The sequence below is a fragment of the Anarhichas minor genome, unplaced genomic scaffold (assembly GCF_050575085.1).
Source record: "Anarhichas minor isolate MPS153535 unplaced genomic scaffold, ASM5057508v1 ptg000018l, whole genome shotgun sequence".
In the NCBI taxonomy this organism is placed as follows: Eukaryota; Metazoa; Chordata; class Actinopteri; order Perciformes; family Anarhichadidae; genus Anarhichas; species Anarhichas minor.
In genome coordinates this window covers 10,857,311-10,882,008 of record NW_027466464.1, presented here as the reverse complement: position 1 = coordinate 10,882,008, position 24,698 = coordinate 10,857,311, and the positions used below count along the sequence as shown (strand labels likewise).

At 46.2% G+C, this 24,698-nt stretch overlaps 1 protein-coding gene across 1 annotated transcript; it reads left to right on the top strand.

The window, feature by feature from the left end:
- Positions 1-6,368: 6,368 nt before the first annotated feature.
- On the top strand, positions 6,369-8,627 carry LOC142953114 (fidgetin-like). Its single transcript, XM_076095183.1, has one exon. It carries the CDS (start codon positions 6,369-6,371, stop codon positions 8,625-8,627), a length of 2,259 nt encoding a protein of 752 aa, XP_075951298.1.
- The last annotated feature ends 16,071 nt before the right edge of the window (positions 8,628-24,698 follow it).

Sequence of the window (24,698 nt, the reverse complement as noted above, 5' to 3'; positions counted from 1 at the left end):
TGATAAATAATTACTCTTTGAGGTTTTACAAGCATTTGCTAATGGCTTTATGAAGTTGGTCAATTGTGTATTAATGTTTAGTTAATGTCGGATCATTGATATAAATGAATACATGATTTATTAACTTGATGAAGACATAATTAACGCGTTATTAATACTTAATAAGACATATTCTATTAGGGGTTCATCAGTCGCTACTCATGTCTTTGTAAAGTAAAAACAATAGTTGGGGTTTATTAAAGGTTATGACTACTCTGCTACGGTAATAAAGTGTTTGTTAATGCTTTATAGATCTGGATTAAAAAGTATCAACATAATAAAGCCAAAAGTATTCTTTAAGTAATTGAACTGTGTTTATAAGTTGTGACTAACTTGTTTCTAATGCTTCAATAACTTATTGTTAAATACATTGCTTATTAATGTCATATAGATCAGTAATAAGCCATGAATAAAGAGCTAAATCTATTTGCCTGTAGTTAATCCTCTAGTGTAACTTCAACCCTAAATATGATTTACATTAAGCTCATATCCTACAGATGTTTCGTTCCCCCGATAATAATAATCTGTTTGCCTCAGCGGGCCTGATGTTTCCAGTCACGTTAGTGCGTCCTGCATGTGTGTGTGTGTGTGTGTGTAGAGGCCTGTCTTTGAGGAAGGAGCCCTGCGTAGAGCCGGGTGATTAGGCACGCTGCGCTAGTCACAGGAAATGGAGTAGCTGACGGACAGGCCGAGTGCATTATAGATGAATGCCATGCGTTAGCCCCCGCCGAATATCTCTCAATTTCCTCTCTGAATGACAAAAGAAGCCACGCACAATTTCCTTGATCCGGAGCATTTGTTTAACTGCGCCCTACCCATTTAACCCACACATTCAGTAGTCTGTCTAGTAAAAAGGAAATTTAGACAGTGTCAATTTATACAGCTCCGAGGAAGATCTGATACCGGCTGGCAGAGGTGACGGCGATACGCCTCTGGAATTTAGTGCGAGATTTATGGCGAGTTAAGCCTGATTTCTCCTGCGAGCTAAATTTAGAGTCGTCATTAAACACACCCTAATATTTTTAGCATTTACATAGCAGAACCAAGCCCATTTCTCAAAGCTGGATTTCTTTTTTTACTCCAAATCTGCTCCACAAAAGACGTTTCAAACTTTGATGGTCGTAAAACTTATCACAGGGTCAGAGATCACAGATTACAATGACTATTTGATTTTTTTTATGATTTTTTTTTTTAAAGATGCTGTCATTTGTCAAATATCCTTATATCGCAGCTCCGAGCTGTCATCTGTACAGCGATCCCCCCCCCCTCCTCTCTTACTGTCTTTGAGTTAGTGACAGCTCATCTCTCCCCGGTCACTGCTCGCCGTCTAGACTTTGAACTCTCTCTGTTTACTCCCTTATCTGTTGTTGTTGTTGTCGTCGTCGTTGCTCTGCGACAGACTCAAGTCGCTGTAATGGTAAGCTGTGGCTGGGCTCCAACCGCCGGCTTCAAAGACGCCGATCCGGATTCTTGTATTTTTTGTCGTCTCACATGGGGACGGAAGAGGAGCTTGGTTCACGCATTTTGTCTTTTTTATTTCACATTCCAAACGAACCGCGCGTAATTAAGAGCTTTTAAATTTTTTTGCCACTTTTCCCGCAACTGTTGCTCGGAAGAAGACGCGAAACGCGGGCAGGGAGTTCTGACTTTGCGTATGAGTAATTTCATAATTAATTGCCTTTTTGCAGGGACCTAATCACATTATTTGACTCTCCGCTGCAGGTTGTGTGCCAATACAGCGTAGCCCGTGGCTTAGTCACAGTGTGCTGGACTCATTAACAAGGTGGTCCGGAGGTTGTCAGACACACACACACACAGGGCCCTGCACACACTCATAAAACAGTAGCTACATGCGTTTTTTTTTTTTGAGTGCAGCGATTTAGAGGTTAAAAGATGCCCTCCGGTGTATTTGATAAGGATTTGAATAAGCGGTTAGATTTCCCCGGTGGTGTGTGAAAACAGGTCTCTTTTGATGAAGTTATCGCCTGTCATGCAGCTTCTCCTCCTACACTTTTTTTTTTTTTTTTTAAATATATAAAGAATATGACACGATAGCTTGTTCTTGAAGGTCTTCAGTGTCTGTTTGCGTTAGAAAGACAAAAAGGGCACACACATTTGTACGTCTTGTCTCAGGATGTGTGTGTGTGTGTGTCTGCATCTCTTCGTCCTCTTCTCACACACACACACACGGCTTAATTATGACGTTACCGAAATGGGCAGTTTGCTCTGACACCCCGCTTGCAGAATCACACAGCGGACAGACTTAAAAGAGCTCATTAGCTCTCTCTAAAGAGCTGTTTACTGCACACACACACGCGCGGTAATAGGCAGCTCTGTTGATGCAGATGGACGCCGAGTGTAATGAGAATGATTAGGCTTCTCTATGTGGAGGCCGGAGGAGGAGAAGAAGAAGTGAGAACGGAAGAAAAAAAACCGAAGCGCCGGCAAGCTTGACGCCTCAGAAGGTGGTGAAGATTTCTGTTGGATGTTGTCTCAGCTGAGTGCACGGTCTCTCTCTACAACACACACTTTTACCCTCACACTTAAATGTGTCCATCCAGATGACTCGTGAATTTCCCCCAGGCCTCGAAAAAAGACAAAAAAAACTCAGAAGATTGTGGAGAAAATCAAACAAGGGGTTCAAGCTCGCAGGTCTGTCGTAACCAGAAAAAAAATAATGAATGAATCGCAGCCAGAATACACTAATTTCAATGTAAAAAGGCTCGGACAAATTGGGCTCCACTGAATTCTTTTGATATTTTAAACCCCCCCCAAAAAAAGGTTCTTGGAAGTTTTTGTAAATGAATGGGAGGCATTCAGAGTCCTTGTTGTTAACATGCAGAGAAAAACACAGCGAAGGATATTTGTGTTTATTTTGATCCACGTCTCTTTTTCTTTTGTCAGTGAATTAAAGGACTTCTCAATGACTTTTAAGGGCTTTTAAAAGCGAGAATAAAGCAGCCAGGCTACCTTAAATACTCTCCTTGTCGACGCCGCCCACCCTGCGCCGTCCACATTATGTGACTTTGCTTTGCTCGTTGCCCTTGGTTTACATCACATTGAATTAGAGGATACACGCGGATTCCAAAGTCAATCCTCCCTCCATCCCTTTCATATGTTTTGGAGCAGGAGCGGCGAGTTCAAAGCGCTCGGTTCAAAGTATCCCTCCTCATTTGAATAACGTAGAGTAATCGCTATTACCTTATTTAAATAGTGCAAGTTATCATTTGGCCTTCATTTGCATTGCCGGGGTAATCACTGCGTCTCCGCATTAACCTCATTATAGAGGAGATGAAAGCCCTGATGGAGCCTGACACACTCTTTTATATACGTTATCTTTATTAATGGCGGAATTAGAAAGATTCATGTTTCTTTAAACGGAGGACACATCGCAGTTTGATGGAGCGTCAAACTATGCGGAGGAGGAGCGCGTGCGATTCGCGAGGCTTGTTTTTATTTTATTTTTTTCTGCTCTCCCCCCCTCGTCTTCTGCCCGTGCCTTTCTCCATCCTCCCTTCCTCACATCTCCATCCTGTTCTCTGTTCTCTCAGTAAATTTGCCTTTCGCTAAAGCTAGCGGTTGCTAACTCAGCAGCTATTTTCAAGCAGTTATAGCGATTGTTAGCTGTCTTGTATAATGTGTACTGTGTCACATATAGGGATGTATTAATCTTAAGTTTTTGTTTGAATGGTACCGCCTGTTTCATGACACGCGTCGTATCGCTAGATTGTTGCCAACACACAGCAGCCACAAAGAGAGCACTGAAGTGTGATGGCAGGTTCTGGAGTCCAGAAAAAGCCGAGCCAGGCAGTAACTGCAACATAAAGCCAGAACGCAGTAACTACACAGCAAGAGTAAAAGCCAAGGTGAAGTACTGGATCACCAGCGGTGGTCAATAGAACTCGATCACTGAATGGCAGACTACTGACTGCAGCATTAAATGACACGTAGATTGACCCCCGCGGTCTGTGACGCAGCTTCATGGCGTGCCGGAGCGTCGAGACCGCGAGAAAGACGTGCAGTGAAGACGAGGCTGGATCTGGCCTCGGAGCCTTTTCCCCCTCACTTTCCTCAGCTACGTATTATCTATTAATGAGCTAATGTTGAAATTATAGAACGTGCACCGCCAGACCGGCGTTTTGCTCCTGGCCACAGATCAAACGTGTGGCTTGAGAATACAATACCGAGAACAAGCCCCGACTCTAAACGCTCTTAAACGTTGTATGATTTACTCTGTTGCCACGAGACACGAGTTCTACAGTGATATTATTTGTATATTTGTTTGCGCTGTGTTGGGATTACACGGTATTAGGGAGGATAAACAACAACAGTTATTAGATAGGATTGCCGTATTGACGAAATGAAAAACTCCTTTTTCGGATCCTTTGATTTTATGTTTTAAAAAAAAAAGCACATAACAGTATAACGGTGTCTACCTGGATTTGGCCTGGAGCCTAATTTTGTCCAGTATTCCAGACTTAGTAGTTTTCTCCTTGATAGTGCTGCTAATATATCCTCAATATTAAAGGAGCCTCCCGGCTAATACAAAACTTTTCTCTGCTCAGCCTTTTGTCTGAGGCGTCGGCTGGCCACACGGGGGGGGGGGGGTGACAGGCTTGCCAGCCCCTGCTAGACTCCCCTCGGCTAAAATGTTGTAAATTAACACAATTAGCAGATCGCCATTCTGCTAATTAGCCAGTGGCGTCTACCGAGAGATGGCTGGAGAGGAGAATCAGAGAGGAAATAGGAGTCTAGGGATCCCCTCCTCCCTCCCTCCCCTGTGTTGTTACCAAACAAACACAGAGGGCCTCAGAAAAGAGAGCAAGAGAGTGTGATCGTGTCTCTGCGTCTGCTGTTTGTGTGTGTTTGCAGTAGCATAAGTGGATGGGAGGATGGGGGAAGATTTGCTCCTCTATGAATGGATTTCATTGTGCATGCCCACACAAACACACGCACGAACCAATTCTGAAGTAGGGATTCGCTTACCAGACCCCCAGCTGCGGATCCCCACATGCATCCGCAGCCAGTCAATAAGTCGGGGGAAGCAGCCTAAATGACACCGATATTATCCTTTATTTGTGTGCACTAAGTCAAATCAAACGGGGGTTCAATCTGCCGCGGCGGCTGTGATTTACGCCCCGTCCGGCCTTTGATGCCACCGCGGCTTTGATAGTGAGACAACTATGGAGTCGGCCGTGCGACTGTCAGTGTTTGCAGATGGCATTGGCTGGGATTAAAGCAAACAGTGGCTCTCCAGCCTCCCGAGGCAATAAAGGGGAGAGCCAGGTGAGTGTGTATGAGATGAGATGGAGCAAGGAGGGGAGGGGAGGAGGCGAAGCAAGCACACGGGGAGTAAATAAGAGGAGGGGCGGCCACGAAGGAAAAGGGGGGAATGAAAAAGGAGAGGTATCGAAATAGATGGAGTCAGAATAAAAAGGGGAGGTAAAGAGAAATAAAGGAGGATCTAGCGGGAGGTGGTGGGGGGGGGGGGTGGAAAATGGACGACACAAAAAAAGCAAAGAGGAGAGGCTTGGGGGGGAGACATGAAGAAGAGAGGCAGACAGGAAGGTAGAGAGAGCGGTGGAGAGAGAGAGAGGAGGTCAAGGTGGAGCCGTGCAGACAGGAACTAAGCTTGAGACACAATGTGTTGTAATTCATTGCTCGCTGCAGCTCCTGCGCGCGCCCTGTGTTTGTCCGTCTGGGTCAGTGGACGTGAGGCTGTGTGTGTGTGCACGTGCACGCCTGAGTGCAGGCATAGGTAGTTTTTTTTCCAAACGCCTGTGTGTCTGAACACGGGTGTGTGTGTGTGTGTGTGTGTGTGTGTGTGTGTGCGATGAAAGCATCATGAGCAAAGGAGGGGTGTATGTGAGTGTGTGTTGCTTTGTGGTACTCTGCGAGGCGCATTTTCAAACCCATCTCCAGCCACCTCAGATGAGCCGGGGATTATAGAGTGACCCTCAATGCCTCTGTCTTATTGGTCTGGCCAGGGTGCATTAGGGCTGCCGTAACCAGCCATCCCACAATCCCTCTGTGCCGCACTATACCTGCCGACACCCACTCTGTCCATCTTAGGATCTGTAGAAATGGACAACTTATATGCGGTCGGACACAACACCCTCTCAAAAGTACGTATCAGGAAGAAAAATAGAACATAATAAAGAGCACCACGCCGAACAAGCCTCCAGATGAATATCACCTTTTTAATTGACCACCCTCCCATCCCAGGCAATTTGAAGGTGTTGTCATTTGTAATTATTGCGAAACTGATTTTAACATGTCAATGTGTTCACATGCAGTTGTCTTTGTCTCCGTTTCTCTCAGGCTTAAAGATGCAGTGGACCCCCGAGCACAGCCAGTGGGCCGAACAGCACTTCGACATCTCCTCCACCACGCGCTCGCCAGCCCACAAGGCTGAGGCCTACAGGGCGGTGCCTGGCCACCTGCAGCGCTCAGCCGCCTACCAGTACGCCTGGGCCAATGACGACATCTCGGCCCTCACCGCCTCCAACCTGCTCAAGAAGTATGCCGAGAAGTATTCCGGCATTCTGGAGATGCCGGGCTCCTACTCGGAGGCCCCGGGGGTGATGAACGGACGCAAAGGGGAATCGGAGCCCTGGCAGGACGGCGTTTACCCCATGAGCTGCATCCCTGAGGGGGTCTCCATCCGAAAGGGAGGGATGGCGGCGGCCTCAGAGGTGGTGTCTGGCATGTGCAGCTCCCCGGGCCTGGCCTCCAGCACCCTGAGCGAGCCCAGCTACTCCAGCAGCAGCTGCGGGAGCCACACCGCCACCGCCCTCCACACCTCCTCCATGTCCTCTCAGGAATACGGCCCCCCATACGGCAGCTCCTACCTGCACAGTAGTTATAGCTCCCAGTCCGCCCAGGCCCCAGCACTTCCCTCCCCGCTGCACAGCTCTGGGCTCCTGCAGCCGCCGCATCCGCCCTCCCACCCCACTTTAGTCCCAGCTTACAACGGAGGCTCCCCCAACTTGTCTAGTTATAATTACCCCCCAGCAGGCTACCCAGCTCAGAGCTCAGTCGGGCCAGGATACAGCCCTGGGGGAGCACCCCCTCCATCCTCATACCTCCCCTCAGGCATCGCTGCACCTACACCCCTTCCCCCTTCTTCTGCTTTACCTGGATACCCATACCAGAGCCATAACCTGACCCCAATCGCCCCCACGCCTCTCAACAGTAGCTCCTCCAACTCACTGAAGAGGAAAGCCTTCTACATGACCGGCCAAGGGGAGATAGACTCTGCTTACGCTAACTTTGGCTACGGCCAGGCCCGGAGCTCTGCTGAGAGTCCCATGTACAGGATAGCTGACAGCAGCAGCGCAAATGGAGGCTCCAACAGCGCCGGCGGTGGATTCGACAGAGGTGCGGAGAAGTCGTCTTTACCTTTTAATCCCCAGAAGCAGTCCACGATGTCCTCAGAGCAGCAGCAGAGGAAGTACAGCAGCCAGGCAACAGGTGGTCCGCTGACTCCACCGGCCTATGTCACCTCCACCCTGGGGGGTTCCCGCTCAACGGATTCCCTTGGCAGCTTCACCTCCCCTTCCCTCAGTGAGCAAGGTGCTGATGACCTCCGTCTCCACCTCTCCCACTCGGCACCAGGGCCTACCTCCTCCTCGTCCACTTCCTCCTCCCGGCCTGCCGAAGAGCAGCTAAAAAACAGTGACCCCCACCTCCTGGACATGGTTACCTCTGAAATTGTTCAGCAGGGGCCCCCAGTGGATTGGAGTGACATTGCAGGACTAGAACTGGCCAAGGCAACCCTGAAGGAGGAGGTCCTGTGGCCCATCCTGCGCCCGGACATGTTCAGCAGTTTAGGACCAGTCCCACGTTGCGTGTTGCTGTTTGGCCCCAGGGGCAGTGGCAGGACGTTGCTGGGTCGCTGCCTGGCCAGCCAGCTGGGGGCTCCGTTCCTCCAGCTCAACGGTTCCACGTTGGCCACCAAGTGGCTGGCAGAGGGGGAGAAAATTATCCGAGCGTCCTTCCTTGTGGCGCGCTGCCGGCAGCCTTCTGTACTGTTCATCAGTGAGGTGGACATGCTGCTGTCGGCACACCTCAGCGAAGAGAGCCCCATCAACCGGCTGAAGGGGGAGCTCCTTGCCCAGTTGGACTCACTTCTCATGGGCTCAGGCGAGGACGCAGGCAACCAAGTGTTGGTGGTTTGCTCCACGAGCAGACCCCAGGACATGGACGAAGGGCTGCGCAGGTACTTTTCTCGGAGGGTCCTGGTGCCCCTGCCGGATGGCGGAGCCCGACACCAGATCGTGGGTCAGCTCCTGGCTCAATCTCAGCACAAATACTGCTTGAGCGAGGAGGAGCTGGCGCTGCTGGTCCAGCGTACCGAGGGTTTCTCCGGCCTGGACGTGGCCAGACTCTGCCAGGAGGCCCTGGTGGGTCTGTTACACGTCTCTGCACAGGGCATGGACATGTCGGGTATGATGCCCAGGGGACAGGTCAGGCCCCTCACCTACCAGGACTTTGAGAGTGTCTTTTGTAAGTTCCAAGCCAGTATATCACAGAAAGAGATTGACACGTACACTGAGTGGAACAAAATGTTCGGCTGCAGCCAGTGAAAAGATAGATTCCGCCCTTGAGAAAAAAGAGGCATCCACAATTCCTCCCCTCAGGGCAGAAGCATTGTGCTGGAGGGAAAGCCACACAGAAGGCCAACACAAGCCCACTGAGTTCTCACAGGCAGGGTTTTAGACGCGCCGGGAGACCTGGTTTCATGAGACAACTGGCAGGTTTGCAGTTAACGAGCAAGAGTTTTAATTTGAATGCTTGACACTCCAGAAAGCCAGGCATTGTTTACACATTGCAAGCAAGTTGGCTTTCAGAAGAGACGCCCCAGTGTCTGTGTATATATATCGTTACGTTCTTGTTCTTGAGATTTAGTTGGCTATCCAAGTGCCTGAAGTGGTGCTTTCTGATTTTCTTCCTTTGTTTATTTGCCTCACGATCTACATTCATGGCATGAGCTTTAAAACTTCAGCGGCGAGTCTGCAAAAACTGAGATTGACAAGTCGGTCAATCATTCTTTATTGTCCTGCTAGGAGCAGCAATCGGTCAGGGCGGCAGTAGTCTGGGCCCTGACTCTCTTCTGATCCCGTGTCTGCAAAACAAACAAACGTAACAAACAAAACTCAGGAACGCGTTTGTGAATTGTACAGCACCTCAAGATATCTTGACGAAAAAGCACTAAGACCTGAGGGGAGAATCCGAGGTTTGGTTTATGTTTAGCGAAGCAGCGTTAGCTGTACCTCGACTGGCTAGGATAAACAGCAGAGAGGTGACAATGAATGTACTCGATCTTTTCTGGAATGACGGGACATAATCAAAAAGTTAAAACATTTTTCTTTCTTTTCCTCACAGCAGGTGCTCGAGTTACCTGTTTCTACTTGACCAATCTTGAAGCTTATTTCCATCGCTTTTTAAAAAAACATTTACATTTTTGGGGGGATTCTAAGAGACGAGCAGGTGTCGGGGTGATGGGAGTTGTACATTTATTAAAACAACCATAATCAGCATTGTTTATATAAGCGATCTAGGCTATATGGTTAGGCTGCATGGAGGCTCCAAGCTAACTTCTGCACAAATGATCAGCTCATTTGTCATATTATGAAGTGAGTGGGGATTTATTCTCTGCCGTGGATGAACTTGATGCTAAAAACTCCTCCAAAAAATCGAAAGGAACAGTTCGACATTTAGGGAAATGCGCTCATTTGCCTTCCTTACCGAGAGTTAGACGAGAAGCTGCAGCTAGCGCCGTTAGCCGGTTAGCTTAACTTTGCATAGAAACAGGGGAAACCAGCTAGCCCGGCTCGGTCAGAACGTAACAAAATTACTTTTATACTTTCGCTTGTTTAATCCGTACGAAAACTGAATTGTTAAAACAACAATGTGTGGTTTTACGTGCCGCTAAGCTAACGTCTGCTGGCTGTAGCCTCGTACTGAAAGACCCAACATGACAGTGGTAACGGACATTCTCATCTAGCTCTCGGGCAACAAATCAAATCAGCACATTTCCCAAAAATATCAAACTACTCTTTTAGATCACAGTGATATCAAAGACAATTTACTGTATCTCTTTGTGCAAATTAAATGTTTGACTTAATGTCAATTCACCCAATTTCCCCGCTGGGGATCGATAAAGGTGTGTCTTATCTTATCATTTCATCTAGTTTACTCCATTTGGTTTCAGCCATAAAAAGCTGTATTGGAAATCAGTAAGCAGCTCATCTGTTGCGTTTTCATAACAAGGATTAAGGGAGCTCATTCCAGATATCCTCCCAGTTTTTAAGTTGGATTTGATAGGTGTCACAACCTAGATATGGAAATATGGATTTTGCAAAGTTGCCTTGTCACTCACGCTCTTCAGCTGCATTTGAACTGGATTATCTGTATTATGGGATGCCACTCCCGTAATTTAAATTAGACACGGCCGTTCATCCAGCACATATTTTACATGCTTTACATGCAAGTGTGGAAAGCAGACAGTAAATTGCTGTTTTTGCTGGAGGCCAGAGGTAATTTCATAATCGCAATTCTGATTGATTGACACCTCTGTCATGCAAATAGCATTATTATTAAAGACATATTTGAATCAAATGACCCAGACTTACTAATCCAATTCAAACAGCATTCTTTATTCTTCTCATCTGTAACCGTTTCTCACGATATTTACACAGATAAATGCATTTGGATACATACTTCATTTGGCTGAAAAGCTTTGTAACATGAGTGAGTAACTGTGCCACTACTCTTAAAAGTCCTTCGTCTCTGAAGGTTATCCGTTGCCCATTGTGTCGCATTGGAATGTATTATTTTTTGGCCTCTCCTCTTTGTAAGACGCTGTCCTTTAGCTCCACTGTTGTGACACAGCAGTGCTTAGGGTAGTTCAATGTCCGTGCACTGAAGCATTCTGTGTGTAATATTGTTTTTTGTTGAGGTATATTTGCTTCGTCTGTCTGGTATTTATCCTGAAGGAGATCGATGATCAACTTTTACTGTGCATCCTGTTTCTTTTTAAATATAAAGTATAAACTAGGAGCTAAATACTGTATGTTCAGGCCCCATTCTGTGTGGCTAAATCTCTGGTCGAGGCACCGTCAGTGCAGCACCTGATGCGGGGTGGGGGTGGTGGTGGTGGTGGGGGGGGGGTGGGGTGAGTTCTGCTGAGCGTCAGCAAAATTGACGGAAAAGGCAAGACAGCCAGGCAGTGTGGCGGCAGCACAAGAGAGGGGGAGGGGGGGAAGCAAGAGTGGTCCGTCAGAAAACCACCCTCAAAACAATCTGGACCAGAATTCCTTCTGTCAGCAAATCCTCTGGAGGCAGAGTCCCTTCAGAGCAGAAAAACCTACTAATGCACTTCAGAGCACACAACAACAGCACAGGCTCCACAGCAGACCAACAGAAGGACTTGGAACACGCCGGTCAACGCTACGCTTGTTTGTTACGTGTCTTGTGGTCCTTCTTTTTTGTGTCTTGACCTTTTTTCTACATGGTGTTTAAATCTAGCTTTTTTTTGTTGTTTTTTTAAACCTTTCTTTAAATGGACGCTAGAGTTCTTCTTTAAAGCATTTCTACCTCATGGCTACAAAACACACGTGGTATTTGATTTATCCAAATGTCAAAGACATTTGTGGGAAAAAAATGCATCGAAAAATAAAAACGAAAAAAAAAATTCAAATAAAATGAAGCGGAGAGAGAGAGAGAGCGACACCATGAAGTTTTGCGCAGTCTACCTCAGATGACTGTACTTAAAACATTTAGCTGATGGTGCAACCGCAGGCTGCAGCGTAGCCTTGTGTGTGTGTGTGTGTCTGTCACCGTGTGTCAGACGGGAGCTACAGGCCGAACACACACACACACACGCCTGATAACACTGACGTCAAAAAAAAAGAAAAAAAGAAAACACTCACAAGCGATTTGTGAGGAGGGAAGAGTCGGGGTCGACCTGAAAGGCGACCTGGAAATGTATAATCCAATACATTTGCTTTAATCTTTTGTGAACTACTGTGGTTGTGCGCGTGTGAATGTGTATATACATGGGCACACTCTTCTGTTTTTTATTTAGTGTGTTGAATTTTATAAATTGTTAGTATATATAACACACTTGCACAACTTTAAAACCAGAGTGTAACGTGTTTTCTGTTGTACATACCTATACATACAATACAAATGCACCACTTGTTTATATGTGTGAATATGTTGCCATACTTGCAGTCAATGTATTTTCATGTAATCTTAGGTACAAGCAGCAACGAACGATTCATTAAAGACATTTTCTTGGGAGATTATATCGTGTACGTCTTGTCTTTTTTTTCCTCCCTTTTCACGTCACATTACCGAGGAACGACACAAAACAAAAGATTAATTACAGAATTTATTTATCAGTAGAATGGAACATATATGTATTGTCCTGCCAAAAAATAGCCCAGCTGAAAAATCGTCTTAATGAGCCTTGAGTTAGTCACCCTTGTGTGCAATTATAAAATCATCCGTGTTGCGCGGGAAGCCGGCGCTGTCGCTTCTCTCATTAAAATGTAACAATTCATTTCTCTTGCTGTGGCGAGAGTGGCAAGACCAAAACATTAAAGCATTAATTATCTTCCTCCATCACAAAGAATTTGGATTACGCGAGCGCTCTTAATGAAAATGATGTGCATTAGCCCACTACATTTTCCAAGGTATCATTATATGGCTGGCAGCGAGGTGTGGGAAGCTGCTCTATGGGCCTCTATAATTATCCCTGGAAACTGGAAACGCTCCGCCAGAGGTTAGAGTGCAGCGAGGGCTGCTGTTTTCTTTATTTTCCCACTTTGAAACATGCTATAGCCATGATCAGGAATTATCTGTGACACTAGCCTTTTGTATTTTTTGTCCATCACATGTAAAGCAACCAGCAAGAAGACATGTATGAATACTGAAGCAGCAGGCTGGTCTCGACAGAGGGGCAGCGATACAGGAAATATCTAAAGTTTTTATCTGAATCAGAGTGCAGACTGTTTAGTTTTATTTGTGATTTAAAGGTTCCAGCGGTACAAAGGCCTGTACGCGGGCGTGTGCACCCCCGAGGTCACCCGGCACGACGGCCACCGTGACCTCCTCACTTTTAAAGGGTCCTCACTCCATAAAGCTTTGCCTCTCGCACCTCTTTGCACGACAATTAAAATATGCTAAGCGATCATTTTCCTTAAGTAGTCTTAAATGTGCAATCCGTTCAAATATGAGAGGAAATTGCCCACAGCTCGCAAAAAAAAAAAAGGAAAGAAAGAAGGAAACCAGAGGTGGTTGAACAGAGGGGGGGGGGTGTAAAGCCAGAATAAATTATGCAAATAACACAAAGGACTTTACCACTTAAAAGCCTAATTTTCCTATAATCAGCACACTGTCGCCTGATATTTTTTCCCCCACCTCTTATTAAAAGTGACTGTTCTTCTGCCGATCGTCAGATGGCTCTATCTGTCACCGGCCTGTGAGACGACTGCAGCCCGCCAGACTAAATGCTAAAGCGTTTTGCCGGAGCTTTTAGATGATGGTTACATTCCCACACAAGTAATTATGCGTCGGAGAGTCCAGAAATAAGGTTTAATTATACAGTAATCGCCCGTGATGGACACGAGGAAGTGGTGAGTGCCGGCAGACTGCAATCCATCAATGACAAACCTCTGGCCAGTTTTAATTCCTCCTCATTTGCATCCTAACCTCCACACCAAGTTGCGTAAACGCTGTTAAATGTTAATAAGAGCTGTCTCGCCACTCAAAATGAATGCTTAAGCCATTTTTTAGTCACTCCCCCCCCATCCTCCCTCCTTCTCCCTCTCATCTCTCTTTATCTAGCTCCCACTATAACCCACTCCCTTTCTTTTATTCCCTTTCCAAAGCCACCGTCTTCCTGCCATTCTCTCCTTCGCTGTCATCCGTCCTCCCAATCTCTCACAACCCTCCCTCCCTCCCTCCCTCCTCGCAGGCCTCGCCGTGGAGGAGGCACAGAGCGGTCACTGATGCACTAATTGGGAGCAACACTTACAGTTTTATCTCCCCCCACCACTAATGGCGGTCTACGCTGAAGCAACTCACCTTAGGAGAGAGGAATGGATGGGGGTAGGAGGTGGTGGTGGTGGTGGGGGGGGGGATGAGAAATTCCTCCATGCAGACCGCGGCGCAGACTCAGTGTGAGATTGGGCCCTGAAGCCATCATGGTTAATCCCCATCCCGCAGGACCTCGGACTCAATTCCCTGCTTCATTAATTGAAAACGACGGCCTTTCTTTTTTTTGTGTGTGTGGCGTGAGTGAATAAAACAAGGAGCCATTTATGAAAAAAAAAAGAAGCATTTTGTCTGGTTTTGTTCCTGAAGTAGCCGCAGTCTCATTACGCCTCTGCGCTGCATTTGAAAATGTGCTATCATCTTTGTCTTGATTGTCTCGCAGCGTCGGCAGAGATAAATACACAACGGCGCTTTGCCAGGACTGTTTTTCACTGAATCATTTGAAGTCTTATCAGCCTTTATGGAAATAAAGCCTTTGCCTAATAAACTATTCCGCGGGCTTCGGGAGAGTAGCACGTAAACACCTTTTTTCTCCCGACAACGCCATCATTAGCGCATCTTGTTCAATGCTTTACACATAATTGGAATCAACATCTATTGTTCGTGTTCTTGACCTTCCACTTGTTTTCCGGCAGACACTCAGAAACGTTGTATTACTGCTGAGAGGGAATCTTAACTAGGAGAACACATGCTAAGTGCCTTTGCTTTGTTTTATCAGGGGCACGCTGCTTCACTTTCAATACAACTTGAGAACCCATACCTTTCTGATTTAATGATAAAAATCACGTTGTGGATTCTAACATACCAGTGAAACTAATCACATTGTCTATTTTCTATCACATGCTGTTGACATCTGTCCGTGCCGGACACTAGTATGGGAAACAGAGTGCAGCACAATGGTCCATCTCAGATAGCAGTTCAGTAGTTATACCGCTCCTTTATGTGCAAAATGACCTTAAAGCTGCAACAATCAATACATTTATATAATAATGAATTACCTGTTAGTGAAAGGTGAAGAACCCACAGAGAATTATCACCAACTCTGCAGTTCACTTCGGCTGCACGGAGCTTTTTTTAAAGCGTCTTTCAGCTCATTGTTTCGGTTTTTCGGCCCGCAACTTTCAGTGTTTTGGTTCAGTCCCGTTGCTCTCGTTGGCAATGTTTCCAGCAAGAGCGCTCTGTAGACCCACAGTACACTTCCTGCTCAGCACCAAACACCACACACACACTGGTAGAGATAAATGTTTCCCTCGGGAGTTGGTGGAGACCAAAACAGAGCTGAAAGGAGAGTGAATATTGCACTTTTATCCATCCGGTTGACACGAAACACGACTCCAGATGAACGATTATGTTAATCTGCATCTGTAGGCAACACATCAGTGGCCATAACTGATAAATATGGGAAAATATTTCATGCTAAAAGTAAATTCAGTAATCAGATCATTAATATAGCGGAGAGTGACTGGTTCCGCCTCCGGTCAACCCTTTTAGCTCTGTCAGCGCTCTTGCAGCTGTTTGCACTGTTCTTGCCGTAAGCACCGTTAGCTGCTAGCCGCCTGCTCAGCCATCGCCATGTTGAGAGCCATGTGGAGGCAATCCCTCAATCACAGATATGTAAGCGTCTCAGTGTTTGCTATCTGTGTCATAATAGAGTGTTCTAAATTGAGCAAGAGTGCATTTTATGTACATGTTTGTTTGTTTTTTTCTGCTTCTTAAACCATTACACCATCTGATTTCTCATTCAGGCCCGTTATTGGTTTTATTAAATATTATTGATTTCTATTAGTGATGCACAACGTGTAAGTAGAATTTCAATGTGGTAGCTGGTTGAGGTGGCGCTAGTTTTAACTACTTCATATACTGCTGGATGTTTTAACCAATAACGCATGATATGTTATGTATATTTAATGTAAAACCTGACAGATCCTTGTGGAATGTAGCGTATACTACTTGAGCACATGTACTTTCTACCACTTCACTTCAGCGCTGGCTGAGACTCCACACAGCTCGGCATCGCCTGAAGATGAAGATGTCTGAATTGGCTTCACCTTTGCTGATGCGTGGAGATCCTGTGTGGTTGACAAGAACATCTCCAATGCAAATGGTGGTCTTGATTATGTAAATAAATCATTATGTTAATGGTGTCCCATCTTTAATAATGCATGATGTTGGCATATTGATAATGCATTGCATTTATTGTCATGCAAATGATATGTTGGAGGCTTATTAATTGACACTTATCAGGGATTCTAAATCACGCCTGGGAATGAGCTCTGATTTGGTGGAAAATAATAATTAATAATGCGATTGAATAGCACGCTCAGTCGTTCTTATCTGAAAGGCGTCACTCACTATTGGAGATCAGAGATGTGCTTTAGGTTTTAACAGCTGGCTGCTATCAATCCGCCGCTTCTCTTGAGAGGCTCACCGTGCGGCCGTCATCGCCGTTCAAAAGGCGGCAAAAAAAAAGAAGAAGAAATCAGGTCCATTTGATCGCGCAGCCCCCTTCGCTAACGGGGGAGCCAGACGTGAGTCATCCTCACCGCCGATGCCCAGAAACAAAAAAACATAAAACGAGCCCATTCCGGCGTCACAGGAGGGTACCTTCAGAAACGCTCTTGGGTTTTTTTGGAGGGTTTTTTTTTTTCCTCATCTCCCCACCGTGTTGTCAGATTGGCGGGCGCTTGCCGAGTGTTCACAGGCACTCGGGGACGGGCTGTCGTGTTAGCGGTGAGTGGCAGACCGACCGACTGACAGCCGGCGAGGTTGTCTCTGGAGGATTCCTGCTGAGGAGGTGTCGCTGAGTGAACTATCGGCGACTGTGATGTGCATTAAGCTGTGCACGAGACCTCTACAAAGACAAGCTTCTGGTTTTTTTAGAGTGGATGGGGTGTTTTTTTTTTATTATGAGAGATTCATTAGCTGTCTACCTTCTCTCAGATCATTAATCATCAAAGCCTTTCATCTCTCTAGACAGTGATGGACGGCTTGAAATAACTCCATTCCTGCCTCTCTGATTGATTTTATTACAGCGCATACTGTACCATCATCTGATCCCTTTTTTTCTCCCTTTACTGCAAGGAAAGTCCCTCACTGCTGAACTCCCTCTTCCTCCTCCACAGTGTGCCCGAGGTGTAGTTTCCCTATGTGATTTTCTCTCGGCTATAATGCCACATCGTGTATAACTGCCGATGGAGACATCCAATTAGTAGCCAGTCAGGCTGTGTTAGCTTAGTTAAGAACACACACCTACGCGCAAACACACGCCGCACGTGTCGCAGATGTACAAACACACATGCGGGAGGAGAAATGGATAAACGCGGGGAGAAAAAAAACGCACCCAACCACTTGCTGTTTCCACATGAGTACACGCGGTGGGGATGGGGGGATGGGAGGCCTGAGATGTGAGGGGAGAGCGGGGGTCGTGGCGGCGGTGTGGTGGCAATCTCACCCAATCATATGTGCCGGGAATGACTTCATTAGGGAGGCCCTGTAGAAGTCCGGAGCCTGGGAATTGCGTTTGCGCCGGGGATTGGAGGGCGGAATGGAGCGTTTGGGAGAAACAGGAATGAGTCCTGAATCCCTCTTTTATCCGGCGTGTGATGGAGAGATCCAAATCAACAGCTGTCAGTCAGGTGGGCCCCAGGGCGAAGGGCTCCGGCAGAGGGGGGGGTGGGGTGGACGAGGCTGAAGGTGGGATGGAAAGGGGAGATCTGGTGGAAGTCTGATGGGGGGGGGGGGGTTGGCGAGGACAGGGCCTGACTGATGGGGTGAGTGTCAACCTTGGGCTCCTCCACAGGTCCATCACATCATCTCCTGGATCCCACAGGTTGGTGATTTGCATGTTCGGAAAGATAAAAGTAACAAATCTTACTTTTTTTTCTTTTATTTAAGTACAAGCGTCCCGTTAACTTCGAGATAAACATTGTGTAATAACGATGAAAAATGATAATGGAAGTGTCGACATTTAATTAAGTGAGCGGTGACGTTGAAACTTCTGCGGAGCCGCTTGTGGAGTTTCATCATCAGAGGCCCAGTCGGAGGGAAGTTGTGGAAGGCTGCGTTCATGCAAATCATGCCTTTGTTTACGTATCGATTTTCAATTAGTGCAGATATATTGAAGAGAGATGTTTGTATCGTTACCGTGCATTCCCCAGAAACCCCTCTTCCTTCCGTTTCTTTGTATTTTCGAGGACACCAAACAGCCTATAGTCCTCATTACTGTATAAAAGCAGGCCATTATGTAAATTGTGTACGTACTCGTAGTCAAATCCCTGTAATAAACCGAACACTATTGGCGACTTCTGCTCAGAGATGAGTGGGGGGGGGGGGGGGGGGGAGTGGAGCAGATGCAGAGAGAGAGAGAGAGGGGTGAGTGTGTTTGAGCCTCCTGCGAAGGTCACTCCAGATTGAGAAGTTTGTCCAAATGTGATGACATCGGCAGTCCGTAAACTGTTATTGGCCCTCGCTGAGCGTCGGCCACGTCCAAACTGTCTGAAATTACGGAGAGGAGAAAAAAAAAAAATGAAAACACACACTGCCACCGCTCTGCCAGAAATGATTGCCTCCGAGGTTTCTTTTTTTTTTTCCTCTCCCATCTCCCCTTGTTCACCCATGCCTTTCCTGCGCCTCCCCTCCTTCGCCACCACCACCACCACCACCACCACCACCGACAACAACACAACTCATATCCCCATCCCCCACTGTTTCTCTGCCTCGCATGCTTGTACTGTAGAAGGCAGGCTGCCAGATGTGTAAGCTTCTCGGAAAGACGGACTAAGGGGGGGGGCATGGATCTGGATTTAATGACATTAAACATGCTTTTTATGCTCAATAAGAGGCCCATATTATGATTGATCCAAGACAGTCAACACTTAATCTAGACACAAAGTGAATCGTCCGTCACTGAGTCTATTGAGTCATCAATATCCGCTGTAGTTATTCCTCTCTTTTCTCTCCCCTCCTGGATCGTTTACAGTGAGTAATCATCTGTCTGGTCGCCCGCGTCTCGGGGGTTTGATCGGATAGCGCTTTTGAACACCGGCGGAAACCTGCCTGACAATCCAACAAGCCACTCACTGAAGATTGAGAGGGCCCCATTATGTCGGCTGCCTGTGGCCATATCAGAAGGCTTTTTCTTCCCCCTCCTCTCGCCTCTACATAACACACAGCGGTAAATAAATCACAGCTCCGACGTTGCTTATCGATCGCTGCGAGCTCCTTTTTTTTTTTCTTCCTCTCCTTTCTTTTTTCTCCTCCACGTCGGCTCGTTCTTCTCCGCGGGATGAATTGTTGCTTTGTGTGTTGAGGAGGGCGAGATTGTCAAAACACAAGAGGTGCCGTGTCAAAACAAAAAGGGAGACGGAGAGAGAGAAAGGGGGGAATACGCTCCAGACTGCATGACCCACTGTGACGCCGCATACTTAGCCTCGATTAGGGCTCCATATTAATCGAAATAATTTCAATTAGTGGCAGCGTTTGCCTTCCTGGAGGGGAGGCCCGTGTCCTGCTGGGACTACTCTATTGGTGCCATTGTTTCAGGCAAGATCAATTAGTTACAGAGAAGTAATTGGAGCCATTTCTGAAGACTTATTTAACCCAGACGTGCGGCTCAATTAAGTAAAGCTTCGCCGGTGCACGGAACATTCGCTCCAAAAAGTGACTAAATCAATGATTGGGTAAAGTAAGATAAGTCTAATCCATGACACAAAAGCTGTCTTAAAAAAGTTTCAACAATCATTTTCTGATATGTGTAATGTGATTAGACTTCAAGTTTTACAAAAGTGAGTCGGCTACACCCGATGACGCGTGATCAAAATTTAATTTACAAGCCAACAAAAGGTCATTACACTCTTATTTTTAATGTGTTAGCTCAGCTCCCAGATATTGGAAGCTGAGCTAACAACCCAGTATGGCTTTACAACCCATGCCAACGTCTGGTGCCAATGAATTTAGTAGTGTGCCCTTTATGTTGCGAGGCAGAAAATAGGGGTGCGTAGGTCGGGCTGACGTTAGTCTATTTATTAACCTTCACCACAATATTACTCAATCCTTAGCCAGGTGTAGTAGTTACCCAAACCTTAGCCAGGTGTAATAGTTACCCAAACCTTAGCCAGGTGTAATAGTTACCCAAACCTTAGCCAGGTGTAATAGTTACCCAAACCTTAGCCAGGTGTAATAGTTACCCAAACCTTAGCCAGGTGTAGTAGTTACCCAAACCTTAGCCAGGTGTAATAGTTACCCAAACCTTAGCCAGGTGTAGTAGTTACCCAAACCTTAGCCAGGTGTAATAGTTACCCAAACCTTAGCCAGGTGTAATAGTTACCCAAACCTTAGCCAGGTGTAATAGTTACCCAAACCTTAGCCAGGTGTAATAGTTACCCAAACCTTAGCCAGGTGTAATAGTTACCCAAACCTTAGCCAGGTGTAATAGTTACCCAAACCTTAGCCAGGTGTAATAGTTACCCAAACCTTAGCCAGGTGTAGTAGTTACCCAAACCTTAGCCAGGTGTAATAGTTACCCAAACCTTAGCCAGGTGTAGTAGTTACCCAAACCTTAGCCAGGTGTAATAGTTACCCAAACCGTAGCCAGGTGTAGTAGTTACCCAAACCTTAGCCAGGTGTAATAGTTACCCAAACCTTAGCCAGGTGTAATAGTTACCCAAACCTTAGCCAGGTGTAATAGTTACCCAATCCTCGCCATAGTATAGTTGCCATACAATTATATTGTAGAAAGCAGAAAAAAGCAAAGAAACCCTAGTCTAAATACAGTCGATTGGATAAGGCTTTTAAATGGACTCAAATTTGAGAAGTGGAGTCAATACCAGATCCATATTTGATAAAATGGCATCAAACCCCAATTCCAGTACTGCTGCAATCCCTGTGCATCTGTGAAAGGGTTAAGTAAGGTGGGTTCCCGAGGCAGAAGACGTCCTATGACTAGCAATCAGTGCTAATAAGATCCATCTTCTCTTTAAAAGACTCGGTGAAAAGCCCTAAATCCATTCCGAAACACATTCAAAGGGGAGATAGGAAGGAGCCATGTGCTGTGATGTTTTCATCTCTCTCTCTCTCTCTCTCTCTCTGCCTCCATCTCTTTCTCTCCCCCTCCACTTCATTATCATTCCCAGGTTATCCCGGCAGCCAAGTGAATCTGGAGCACAAATGAATTAAGGGAGAATTAAGGGAGCCTGTGCAAAGTGAAGCCTTTCCAAATCTCGGCACAGATGAAAGGTGGACCTGCTCATACACATGCTCACGTGTGTCCACTCCCCACTACACACACACACACACACTCTACCGATGTGCACTATGTAGCAGGTACGTGTCCGTAGATTTGTGGGTGTCAGTGAGTGTTTGTTGGGAGTGTTTGTCCTCACCTTGCTTCTGGGCTTGGTGCCAAGCACAACTTCCTGCAGTCCTCGGCCAAGGCAACACAATGGCGCTTAACGCACCCAGCATAATATATCAGCTGGGGGAAAAAAAGTTGTTCAAAGAGAGGACAAAGAAGTACGCAATCCCTTCTGCAGAAACACACACACACACACGTACTGATGTTACATATATCAATTGAGCATAATGTGTTTAAATGCAAATGATGTAGTCTATAAGTGGAACGTGGGAGATGTGTGCTATGTGGAGGACACAGCAGAGAAGTTTGACATTGAAGTTGTTCAGCAAAATGTGACCTCGGTTCCATTCCCAGCTGCTACAAGTGATGCAAGTTTTCTACCGTGAGCGAAGCTTTTTATACCTAAAACCCAGCATGTTATAACCTAAAACTATGAATTTAGCTTAACTACGAGCTTAGAATGAGCCTCTCATATCTGCATATGCAGCTCGGTTGCACCACCATGTTTCTACAGCAGCCCAGAGAGGACAATCCAAACACTGGCTCTAGAGAGAGCCTTTCACGTTCGGATGTTACTTGAAAGGCCACTGTAGTTCTCGACACGCTTGCGAAACGACGGCCCGATGAGCCGTAGATCGCAAAACCACGATACCGCCAGCCGGCGTCTGCTCTTAAAGAAGTGTTATTATGGCACTTGGCAGCTCACGTTACCCCAGTCTAGGGAATAAAAGAGTGAGCAGATGCCCCCAAATCCCTTTAAGGCTGCTAGTTAAAAATGGATCAAAGGGCTATGCTGCAACTTTAGCCATATGGTTAACTCTGATCCCTCTTGTTCTCTGTTGTTTGTTGGTGGGGACCAAAACAGAGCTCTCTCAATCTATGCTAATGTTGCTCTGTATCTGCTGCATCTGCTCTAAATAATAAAGTTTTACATCTAACTCTGAGAAAATGATGAGGTTGCTATTGAGACGCTTTAAAAAAAAAAGGTATATTAACTTTTTCAAACCTGCTTTGCTCATGACAAGTAAATAACTGTCGCATAACCTTTTCCACGGAGGAGAAATTCAATCCTGTTCCCGCTCTGCATCCCAGAGTTTTTTTTGGCTCGGTTTGCATGTCACACACAAAACACCTCCCTCGCTGTTTAATAGCTTCAACACGAGAATACACGTGACGCCCGGGTTGTCAAGAGACCCAGCCGAAGCAGCCACCTCTCTCACATCTTTACTCCGCACAGTAGGAATCAAAGAGAGGCAGGGAGAACAGAGACGAGGACGAGGGAGGAAAGGGCCTCCGCTGTGGCTTTGTCAAGCTCCAATATTTGGACTTTAAAGAGCTGAATACGAGAAGTAGGTTTTCTCGTGCTTCTCCTTCACGCTCTTGCCTCCGTCTTGACATGCTGTCGTTTTTTAGTTAATATCTATTCGGCTGTTTCTCCACGCGTTATCATCTCATCTCCTAATCATACAATTGTCTCGTGGAGGTGTGGAAAAGCTGTTCTTCATTGATTCTGCTGGGATGCGGATTGATCCGGCTAAAATTTGCATGGGAATCCATTCCGTTTGAGCGGAGAGATGGTAATCGATCAGGTGGGATAAAGCCTGCATCTGGCCCGCTCGCCTTTCAAAGGTTAAGGTGAAAATTAATTTGCCTGTTCGTTAGTTACAATTCAATCCTGTAATTAAGGCTTGCAAATGATTAAAATGTAAAACAATGTAGCAATGAATGTGACTTTGATTGCTTGTTTGTTTTATTCGATTGCATGATCTGTTGGCCTGATGACCGTACAGAATCCTAATGAAGGTGAGAGAGCTGCTGGCTTACAGAACACCATCCTGCAAAAAATATATATATATTATGACAAATGTTCTTTCTGAACTAAAAGTGAATTGCAGGACTTTTGAAATCCCCCCAAAATGTATTATTTTTATTATTAATTGCACATTATTTAAACAGTTGTGCCATGAGTACTTAAGATGTAAAGAGAGCGTTAACGTTAGCTTTCCAGCTAATTCATCATATTTTTTTAACAATATTAAATATTAAAAGGGCAGAAGTGTATTAAGTAGATCTGCATTGTCCACATCCACTAAGATCTCATCCATTAAATATAAATATGTAACTGGAGCCAGCAGGCCGTTAGCGTAACTTAGCATAAAGGCTGGAAGCAGCTAGGGGGAAACGAGTTGATCTGTTGATCTTAGGCTCAGAGGCACACACATCTCTCCTCTACCGGGACAAACCGCTGTTACAGTTTTCAGCAATGGCAGGACTCCCTGATTTTACTGGCATCAACCGTCCCTTTTGCTGGTTAAAACAACAAAGTTGCCTGTGTAAGATTATCGGATGCAATATCAGAATCTATCGGCTATCGGTCGTACGAGGATAAGAGGGGCAAGGGGCTATATTTCTGGGGCTGTATTGAGCAATTATCCGGGGCAAGACTTCCTCTTCCGTGCACTGTTCGCAGTAGAACTTGCAACTTGAGATTTGCGACTCGAGTTGGAGTTGAGAGACAACGTGTACGGCCAGATTGTTTCAGAAATAGCCAGTTTACAAGGTCATTTTAGACCAATAAAAAGCTAAATCATCGTCACACGACAGCCTATGGGTTCCGAGGTTGTCTTTTTTGCTCTCCACACTGTCTACCTGCATTCAACCGTAGCCTGCTCGAAAGTGATTGGTTAATACAACTCGGACTGCAAACGGACACCAGAAGGCTTCCGATGACGAAATCTTGCCCAGTTGCCCACAGATTCTAGTGCCTTTTTCCAGTAATATTTCATCACCTTTCTCAAGTATGGGGGTGAAACCGAGAGGCTTGGGGAAGGTGTTTGTGGTATCGACTGCTGGACAAACGCCACACTTTAACGAGGAAGTTCTCCATTGTGGATGTGCATCTGTGCATGTCGGCGCATGTGTGTGTGTGTGTGTGTGTGTGTGTGTGTGTGTGTGTGCGCACAAGCCCGAAGCCTTCTGGACAGGGCCGAGGGTGAAGGGGAATGCTAACACACTCTCCTTGTCAGCGGCAAGGGTAATTACTCCTGGCTGAAATTACTCAACATTTGTTTATAAGCTCCCCTGAGCACACTGTAAATAGATTGTCTGCTCAAACCCAATGCCATTGAAGCCCTGCTGTCCCCAGCAAACGTACACGCACTCACACAAAAGCTCCAACTTCAATGCCATCTTTACCTCTTCGCAACGCATCAAGCCAGACTCTTTTTATGCGTTTTCCCTT